This window comes from Lingula anatina, chromosome 1 (assembly GCF_051362555.1).
Source record: "Lingula anatina isolate TDL-2025a chromosome 1, LinAna3.0, whole genome shotgun sequence".
Classification (NCBI taxonomy): Eukaryota; Metazoa; Brachiopoda; class Lingulata; order Lingulida; family Lingulidae; genus Lingula; species Lingula anatina.
In genome coordinates this window covers 32600751-32611446 of record NC_141767.1, presented here as the reverse complement: position 1 = coordinate 32611446, position 10696 = coordinate 32600751, and the positions used below count along the sequence as shown (strand labels likewise).

The 10696-nt window shown below is 34.3% G+C and overlaps 1 protein-coding gene across 4 annotated transcripts; it reads left to right on the top strand.

The window, feature by feature from the left end:
• Positions 1-761: 761 nt before the first annotated feature.
• On the top strand, positions 762-9277 carry LOC106173799 (solute carrier family 75 member 1). Of its 4 annotated transcripts, none has more exons than XM_013555041.2 (13): positions 762-948; positions 2899-3095; positions 3458-3554; positions 3892-3995; positions 4160-4318; positions 4763-4954; positions 5498-5594; positions 6457-6568; positions 6882-6937; positions 7346-7398; positions 7707-7797; positions 8127-8264; positions 8572-9277. In XM_013555041.2, exons 2-13 carry the CDS (start codon positions 2919-2921, stop codon positions 8676-8678), a joined length of 1383 nt encoding a protein of 460 aa, XP_013410495.2. In that variant the 5' UTR covers positions 762-948; positions 2899-2918; the 3' UTR covers positions 8679-9277. The 4 variants fall into 4 exon arrangements, with proteins under 4 accessions (XP_013410495.2, XP_086854852.1, XP_086854853.1 ...); XM_086998726.1 differs by lacking the exon at positions 762-948 and adding an exon at positions 1125-1147; XM_086998727.1 differs by lacking the exon at positions 762-948 and adding an exon at positions 2404-2425.
• The last annotated feature ends 1419 nt before the right edge of the window (positions 9278-10696 follow it).

The window sequence follows — 10696 nt, the reverse complement described above, 5'->3', positions numbered from 1 at the left end:
TAAATAAAAGTATACCCGATGTGCATATTTTTCTGAAATGTAGGCCTACAGGAAGGCATGGCGGTCTAAACGTCATGTGTATTTTTTTATTTAGCATTTGCATGAATATTCAGTCATTGACATTTTTATAAATAGCCTACCATGACATACAAGACACTTCAGATTAAAAAAAAAAACAAAAAGCATTTAGTTCTTTTTTTTCACGCATTTTAAGATGGTTTGATTTTTGATTAAATGAAAAATTACTTAAATCTTTATATTGGTCGTCCAAAGACAATTTTTGTTCAAACTAAGTTTTTTCCTGGGAAATTCCACACATGCAGAATTAGGGGGCGTCACGATAGTCCGAAGGTTCATTGGTCCGAAGGTTCATTGGTCCGAAAAGTGGTAACGTTTTCATCGACTTTTTAATCAAGGGTTCATTGGTCCGAAGGTTCTATAGTGAACATTCGGACCAATGAACCTTCGGACTATTGAACCTTCGGACTATCGCTACAGCCCCCAGAATTATCACAGCTAGGCAGATTTTCAGATAAAATTTACTCTTTGTAGAGGCATCTTTTATCGTACATTCCATTGCTTTTTGATGTTTTTGATAAATGCACAATCTTCAGCCCATGAGACCGGGTGAATAAATTGATAATACTTATAAATATTAATTGTTCTACCGGGTATTTAGTTGTTCTATGTTTGTATACTCCAGTCACGATAATTCTACAGATTCTGTAGCAAGCATTGCAGTAGTTGTGCTAAGCACATCGTTCATTCAGAAAAAGACCGGAAATTACTCCACATGAGCAAGTCACGACTCACCGTCAAAATGTGTGTCTCTTATGATTGTGCTTCGGTGTTGTGATTCAGCAGACTCGATCACACATATGATGTGTACTTAACAATAACCGGGTTGTATTCATGCAGAAGCCTGCGCGAGTGACAGAATATATCCAGGTGAGAAACTTCACGAAGAGTACACTTACAAATAATTCGGGTGTTACATATGGTTAATAACATTAATAATAAGTAACTTTGTCTTTGGTTTGAACTTGTAAGCACCGATACCGCGACACAGATGACTCGGATGTTTTGCATGGGGTCACACCATGTTAAGATTTGACCTGTTGCGCAAATGGGTACACCTTATCTGACTGTAAGTTTGCACCGAGGACCAGGTCACATTGATCGAGCCACTTTCTGAGAGAGTGTTAACATAAATGAATTATTATTGAGACATGTTAATATTGTTGTGTATTTCAAAAGGACATTGCGTTAATGAAGTTTTTACATGCACATGTGCTTATCAGTGGGTCGCATTGTTACATTTTTGTCTACATTTAATAATTACATGATTGTTTTGAAAAAAAAAATATTTATAAAGATTCTGGCACTTTTGTTATTGTGGAATGTGCATCTAGGATGGCACGGCCTAAAGACATATGAGACCAGCTCCAAATGACTAGATGAGATTAACAGTAACATTATTCTTTACAACATGATTTTTTTTCCACTTGAGACATTGGGGAGGTGCCAGCTAGGGAACTGACCATATCATTTCATCTAGTGGTGCATTTCATTTGTGGCAGCCTAACTATTGTTATTGCATCTCAGTAGAACAAGTTGTACATGCAATACATTATGATTAGCTCACTTTAAGAAGCCAGTCTGATGCCTCTGTTGTCCCACCCAAACCTTACGTTATTGATTCCACTTGATTTTACTGTGGCCAGGTGATTGGGATGGTCAGTTATCTCAATCACATGATACACTGAGGTTACGGTACGAGTACAGTGTGTATGTATACTTATATAATAAATTGTCACAAGATGAATGAGAATACGCCTTATAATTCTTCTGTGATCCCTCCCATATTTGACTAAAGTTGTGAAATATCTGGTCTTGTGTATCAGCTCTTGATGTCTTAGGAGGTTTTCAGAATGAGGTAGGTCGACTAAACACGCCTCCTCTTGTTGCCAACATACTTGTATAATTACCAGTTTTTTATGTATTTTACAAATTCTACTCAACACCAGGAGGCATTTTAGTCTGTTTAATTTGCATTCACTCTATGCCTATATGGAGGTAGATCACACTAGCTACTATACAGTAGGTCGTCCCAACACAATAATAATAATAGCTATCTGCTATCTCATAGACACCTGTGACAGTGATGCGACAGAAACTGCTTCATGCTGCAACACGTACACAAAAAATGTACACAGTGTGCCTTTCACCCTACAACATTCCCCAAACCCTTAATAAGAAGAGAAAGGGAAACAAAATATATTAATTAATACTCATTTCTAAATTTACATAATGTGATTTAATGACACTGACAACACCTGGTGGCACTTATGGGACAGTAATTTGAGCTGGGAAGTATAATTTAGAGACCGTCATCCATGAAACTGCCCATAGACAGGCCTGCATGGTGTGTGGTTATTTAAATACAGTCATTTAGTGTCTGGATATATTTAATGTATACTCAACAATAGTTGCTCAGTAATTGGCCAAAATGGAGTTTGAATAGATGAATTAAGCTGAAACATGTACGTGTATGTGCCTGTATGCAAGTCTTTATGACAAGATGTTCATTCTGCAAAATTAATGCATATCGTGATATTTATGGCTACCAGTATATGTTGTCCTGGTAGTCATTAAATATTGCTATTAAATACTTGATGTGATTTCATTTGCTTGACAACATCTTGTTGATAAGAACTGAATGTGGGCATCCATACCTACATGTAAATGGGCTTAATGTAAGTGCATGTTTACATACATATTTTATAATATATTTTTCTTTGAATTATTAGTCATACCAATGGTTTATATGTCTTATACTTATAGAATTTCCTTCCCGAAAAAACTATTTATTATTATTTTTTGAAAAATATTTTTTAGGGATTGAGAAAATACTCAAAATGGCCACAAGTGTAAGTGAAAATGGCATCAACGAAACTGGAGAAAAAGTTGGGACCAACAAATCTTCAAAAATGGTGTATGTTGTGTTCATCTCCTTGATAATTGACTTGCTTGCATTTACGATGATTCTGCCACTGCTGCCCTCTCTACTGGATTACTATGGACACCATGATGAGGTAAGTTTAATGGCCTAGCAGTGTACTGCTTGGCATTCAATTATTATAATTATTAAATTTTAAATAATTGAGTTTGTTTTGACTTAATGCAAGGTTAAGCTAATACATATTTATTATGTCTCTTTACTCTTCTAAAGATTAAAAGATGGGTCATTTGAAAGAATGAATTTGATAAATCTTGATATTTATAACCCAATCAATTTTTACAACACATTTGTCTGCAGTAGTGCATCTTTTGCTTTTCAAGTGTGCTATGCTGTGAAGTTGTGATTTAAAATCTATATGAGGGAAAACTTCTTTGCCCAATCTACTTGCTGTAAGGCAATGCATTTCATGACACAGTTTTATGTACGTTGTTATAGGGAGGCCTATACCATGTGTTACTGCAATATGTTCATAGCTTGAGGTCACTGATAGGAGCTCCTGACACGCCAAGGTGGAACTCTGTGCTCTTTGGAGGTAATGACTATAAATCCACTTATAAATGATGCTTTTTTATGGTCTGTTTATTTTTGTTACTGTTTTTGCTATGATCATTGATTTATTTTTCTTTAATATATTTTGAAATGAATGAAATGAACATCACCTTTGATGTATTTAAATCACAATGCACCATCTGATCATTTGTAGCTTTTTCAGTTCATTGCTTTTATACTCTTCCCCTCCTCTCCAAACATGCTGAGAAATGTTCTTATGCAAATGTAAGCTTTCTTTTTCTCCAGGATCAGTAAATTTGAACCCTAATATGTTAAACTTCTAATGTTTGAATGGTTCCCTGTTTTGTTTTCCTACCCAGGTTTGATTGGTTCCCTGTTTTCCCTGCTGCAGTTTTTAGCTTCTCCCATGATTGGTGCAGCATCAGATTACTATGGCAGAAAACCGTTGATGTTACTGAATTTGGTAGGGTTTGTTATAAATGTGTAAGAAGTCTAAAATTTTACTAATTCATTGATAGTTAAAACTAGATTTCTGTAATCTTTTCTTGTGAGTTTTGTGTTTCTGATATGCATAGAGAAAGAAACCATAACTTTTGTTCGAAAGCATTTTTATTTTCTCTTTCTCAGATTGGTATAGCTGTTTCCTACGCCATATGGGCAGTATCTACTAATTTCACAATTTTTGTACTGGCACGGATAGTGGGAGGCATCAGCAAGGGTAACATCAGCCTGAGCACAGCTATTGTGACAGACATCTCCACACCACAGACCAGAGGCAAGGGAATGGTGAGGAGGAAATTCATTGTATCATTTCTTTATTACATTGAATATTAAGGAGTGTCTGGATCAAGGGAACTCTTTGCGCTTAAACAAATTTTAAGAAGTCTTTGACAAAATCCCATTTATAAGGTGTAAGGCTGTTGTTCAAGATCCTTAGTATTGACAACCCTGTTGTGTTTTAATTGGTATGCTAGAATTATGTTTTATATCATGATGTAATGTTATGGGTATTTTTGTGTCTTTTCAAGACTGAATTATATATTAACATGTATATGTTGATGGGCAAGTTGAGGTAACACTTATTTTTTTAGTGTTGAATGAAAAAAAAGGTTACTTTTGTTAAAAAATAACATAATAAAAAATTATGTGAATTACACTGTTTTAATACAACACAAAAATATGAAATTATTAAGTTAAATATTATTATATGTATACACTTTTTACACCCAGGCCCTCATAGGGATTGCCTTTTCTGTGGGATTCCTGATTGGTCCATTGATTGGTGCATATTTTGCTAAACAAGTGCGAGAACATGAGGGGATGTTTTTTGTTGCCCCTGCTTTATTTGCTCTCACTTTGGCAGTGATAAATGTGGTGTTTGTTTATGCCTGCTTCAAAGAAACTCTACCACAGGAGAAAAGGGTAAGTGGAACTATTGCATGAAATTATTTTAATAAATTAAAATTATTATCAAGTACTTTGTTCATACACACAGAAACATGTGTGCACAATTTTTTTTTATTTTTACTTAATTTTTTCAATGGCTTATTTGTGTTTGTGCATACAACTTGTGGTGAAATCTGCAGTTTCATGATGCCAGTCTGCAAGTGGTTTACAGTGGTAGATATGAGTGTACAGATTCAGATTCTTTGTTGATATTGATACAGACCTTCACACAAAAGGGACAATCATGGACATGACATGTAACTATATCAATAAATAGTACACCAATAAATAAACATTTAAGTGAACATCATAGTTACATAAATAGTTAAACATGAGGATATGAGTAGAGTAGTAGAGTAAAGTATTTCAGTTTGTCAGGATTGATCCTCTGCTCAGAGTGCAGGGAGATTGCACGCTTGCATTATGGGTTAATTCAGGCATGTGCTGAAAGACAAATTCTCTTCTCCATTTTTGCATTTCTGTACAAATGTGAGCAGGGGTACATTTCTTTTGTTCCAGGCTCATTCTGTTGGCAGCAAGCTCCAGGAAGCATATGATCTTATCCAGCCAGTGTCACTTTTTAAATTTTCTGCAGTACACCATGCTAAAAAGTCAGGTAACTATGCCCAGGTTTAAATTGGTTTCATTTTAAAGGCACATAATGAGTTTGAGATCTTTATACAGCAAAAAATTTATTTTCATGGAAACGTCACTTTTTTTTTCATCACCAAGGCAAACCATTGTGAATTGTTATCTGTTAACCCACTTTTTGAGTTTGTGTCTATTTTTTTAGTCACTCCCATAATGGAGATAGAGACTGGTGAATTTCACTTGTTAATAGATCATGACTTTCATTTGTTTTTCAATAGAAAATACCATGGTGATAAAAGAAAAATTGTTGAAAATTTCAGAGAAATTACATTTTTGCCATATAAATATAGAAAATATACAATATTGCATTATATGCCTTTAATGTCTTAAGCACATAATTCACCAGGGATTGTGATGTCTGAGTTGTCTCTGTAGAATCCAGCTCACCACAAAAAAAAAAAAAAATAAATAAATAAATAATAATAAAATAAATAAAATAAAATAAATAAATAAAAAGGATACAATGAATTGATTGTTGGTTTAGTGAACCAATAGGGGTTACAGTCTGAATGAACAGTTAATAAGGCTTGATAGGTGTCTTCTCAGGGAAATGTGATCAGTATTTCTCATTTGTTTTGTGGCAGTTGAAGACATATTTTATGGGAGAACACTTAAGTATTAGAAACAAATATTTATTTTATGACTAAATATATGTGGCCTTATTTAAATATTTTTAAAGCAAATTTTCCTGAGGATTTATTTGGTATTTTAAAAGGGACCTTTCTTTGTGGTGATACCAGTATTTCCAAAGGAATTCTTCAGCATCTTTACACTTCTATAAAAAAGTGGTATTTTTCAGTTTTGCAGTGGGTCTTTTTCCTCTTCAGATCTGGATCAAATGCAAAGGATTGGGCTTGTTTATTTTTTATATCTCTTCCTGTACTCGGGTCTGGAGTTTACCCTCACATTTCTAACTCACAATCGATTCCAATATGATAGGTTAGTGTTTTGCTTTTCATTTGGAACAACAAAACTCTTGAAGAAATCTACATTTAATTTTTTTTAGTGGTTTTGTAATTGACATTCTGTAGCTGATAATTGGCATTGCTGATTGAGCTTTAAAATTTAAGGGTTTGAATTTTTGTCAAATTTATTATATCTGTGTAATAAGTCTTGATATTTGTGAGGAATTTAATATTTTATGAAACACACTGTTTGCTGTACTATTATGTATACTATCATGAAGGTACATATTGAAAAAAATGATAAATTATTTAAAATCTACCTGTAACATTTTTGTTCATATTTTCAGTATGAAACAAGGGAAGATGTTTTTCTTTATAGGAATTATTATGTCCATAGTGCAAGGTGGGTCCTATGAATTACACCCCATTCTCATAGATTAGATCGACCTACATTGGATCGACCTAACTCCCTGGGGGTTCACGCTAAATAGCTGTCAGCCGGGTGGACACGAAAGTCAATTACCCCTTAAAGCTTGTAGTAGGCGGGGACGGACACTTAAGGCGGATTATCTGACAGTAATCTAGTGAGACTCCCCGCGGTGATAGATCGATCTAAAAGTTGTGAGAACAGAGCCTTAGAGTTGGCTGTTTGACAAATAATCCATCACACCAAATATTTCAACTACAGTCTTTACTCAAATGTTTTAGTAAAACTAAAATTGTACATTTTCTGTAAGCTGAATTATTCTGTTAGATGGGAGTTTAGCAAAGTTGATATAAATTAGGCACAAATCAGAATTGCATTTTCCAGGAGGTTATGTAAGAAGGATAAAGCCAGGCAAAGAAAAGAAAGTTGCTCTTATGGTAAGATTATCTCTTCACTGAGTGGTCTGTTAGTTGTATATGTACTGTATATTCTTATAGTAAGTTTATCTCTTCACTGAGTGGTCTGTTAGTTGTATATGTACTGTATATTTTGGCATATGTGCAATGTACTTTTAAAGGAACATTGCAGAAAAATGTTACAGTTGTGACCAAATGTGCACACAAATGTGGCTTAAGATTATGTATCTGTAATGGAGAATATGCCTACCCAGTAAATTTTGATGTTATAACATAGTATATTGAATAATTTAAACCACCATAATGCATACATATATATTTTCCATTAGGGCATTGGCCTAGTCATTCCATCATTCCTTGTGATTGGTCTAGCCTCCACTACCACTGTGATGTACTGTGGACTGGCACTTTTCTCCTTTGGTAAGTTTCCGTGGAACATATCTTTTGGTCATGGGTAACCAGAATTGGTGTGCCAGTGTCAATTTTGAAACAGATATGCTAGATTTTATACCTTACAACATCCCAGTGGTTAATTAGTCACCCAGAACTGAAATGTACTTCAATGTATTATGTGCTGTTTTTCTAGGTGTCTATGGTATCAATATCTGATGTGCAAGTATAAGATCTAATGAAAGTTTTCCACTTCAGAGAATTATTTTTCTCCTGTACTTTGTTGTTTGTCATTCTCTTATTACTAATTGCTGTTTAATTATAGCTCACTGTATTAAATCATGCTATATAAATTGCAGCCTCTGCCACAGTTGTGCCTTGCTTGACCACTCTGATGTCTTCCTATGGTCAAGATGACCAGAAGGGGACTGTGATGGGGATATTTAGATCTCTAGGGGCGCTGGCCAGAGCACTGGGACCAATGGCTGCATCTATTGGTAAGGTCTTATATTGGGTAAATTAAAAACTGGGTAATTCACCTTTGCTGTTATTTGTTTTATGTTCATTTTAATTCAGGGTCTTTTTTAAAACTTTTTTTGTAAAGTAGAAACACAAAGTTGAGCACATTCAGTAATTTAAACAACATGTTGTTAATTTTGCTACTGTTCATTTTTAATTAATAAATTTTAATTAGGGAAAATCTTGCACATCTTCAGTCTTGATTTAATTTAGGGAATAAAAAAAGCTCATCTGATAGCACTACAGCCCTGTCCAAGTTTATGTTTTTCTTTCTATTTGATATAGTTTACTGGAGTTTAGGGTCCACAGCCTGCTACTCTATAGGTGGTGTGTTACTGGTGGCTCCTCTGCTTATACTGAGGAAACTTGACTTAAAAAAGAACACAGAATAAGTCTGTTCCATTGGTTTTGTATGTTCAACTAAAAGCCAGTTGTTGGTGATGTAAAAGGTGCCTTTTCTTCCTACACCCCAGAATTTATATTCACATTTTTTGCTTTGGAAAAAATACTCTTAAAAGAAATATATTAAAGGTGTTTTTTCTTCTTTTGTGAGAGAAGATTTCACAAGAAGACATTTAACTTATATATCTTTATTAACATTTGAAATTATTTATTTAATATCCAAGGCAAAAATATTTTGTAACCAGTTGATTATGTAGAATTTGATATAGTTATTTGTTGATCTTATAATAAAAATACAAGGCTGTCTCAACTTAATGGCAATTGTATGTAAATTATACACATAACTGTTTTGTCATTTATATTAAAATATATTATTATCAAACATATCATTATTAAATAAAAGATTTTAATGAATGCTGCAAGAATCTACAAAATGTTGATGTAACTTCAGGGCCAGTGTGGCAATATGGGGACAAAATATCTAGTACAGGTGATCGTGCTTTATATAATCTGCATTCCATATGCAAATATAAATATACATGTAAATGCTATTATAAAGAATAAAATTTTATATTCACAATATGAAAAATGTCTTAGAATAATAGTATTATGAAAGGAAGTTTAAATTGGCGCAGGTCCGAATACATCAAAGCGGTTCAGTTTTCCTTGAAGTCCTGTTTTGTTCCATGTGATAAATGTGAAAAATATTGAAAAACTAAACCCAATGACTGAAGTAACCAGAGGTGTTGCTCATTTCAAACACTTGGATGGCATGGGTTCTATGATTCGACAATAGTTTGGAAGTCCTCAGAGTCAAAGGTCAGATACATAGTATATGTCAAAGTGAATCTTGAAAAAAGGACCAGAACCACTCAAAATACAGAATTCCTTTAATTTCACAGAAATGAAATTTGAATATTTTTCTACATTCTGTTGAGAATCGCATACACAAGACCACTGTTCGAACCTATTTAATTGACCAAGGGTAAAAATGATTGTCAAGGTCAAATTTGCTGGTGGGAGATACATGTAGAACAGTGATATATCAGGATCTCCACATTTAAAACTAATTAAAATGTATCCGTTGGTCAGATCTTTTTATAATGCATATGGTTTAAAGTTATGAGATTAAGGGACAATGATTTGTTAATCATCAAGACATTTTACTGGCTAATTAAAATGTTATGTTTTGTCATGAAAGAAGTATTGAACAGTGGCGGATTTAGGGCATGTCGGGGATCCGCCCGCCCCCCTTTCGACGTTTGAAAAAAAAATCACACCAACGGTACCCTCTTAAAATTACAATTTTGACTAGCTGAATCATAGTTCTAAAACGTAAAAAATGGCACCGTTCGACCTCTAAAATACCAAAAATTTTCGGGACCTGAACCCCACCTGAAGGGGGGGGGGGGGGGGGGTGTCGGCTTCGCATCTGCGCCCCCTTCAAATAATCCCGTCAAATACTCCTGGATCCGCCTCTGTTGACTAAAGAAGAACTGGAGTCGGGTCCTCTGAAGGTAAAAAGAATTTCTCGCAATGGCTAAGAGACTGTTGACAACCACCAGCACAGCACCAACAACACTGTCACACAATCTGCACTAACACAATTTTACCAAAGCTTTTTGCAAAGTTCATCTCGTTTTAAACGAGGAAACCATTAATTAATGACGGAATACAGTGTGCGTGTGCGTTATATAGGTCCCTCAATTTATATAGAATTTATGGAAATTTTTAACAGTTGTCCATTTAATATCAACGAGCAATACTTCTTAAATCCTTGATGAGATTACAATATATATGTAATAATCATCTGGACCCAGTTTCATCAACACTGGTCCCTTCATTGGATAAAATTGTTGTCCTCTGGACAGTTATCCTGTGGGTAAAAGGGCTATAACATTACGTAATTTTGAATAATTCAACATTATCTAATGCTATATAATAATTAACACTATTCTTTTTACTAGAGAGGGACCTTTCAATAAAAGCGGCCGTTCCCGGCCAAATT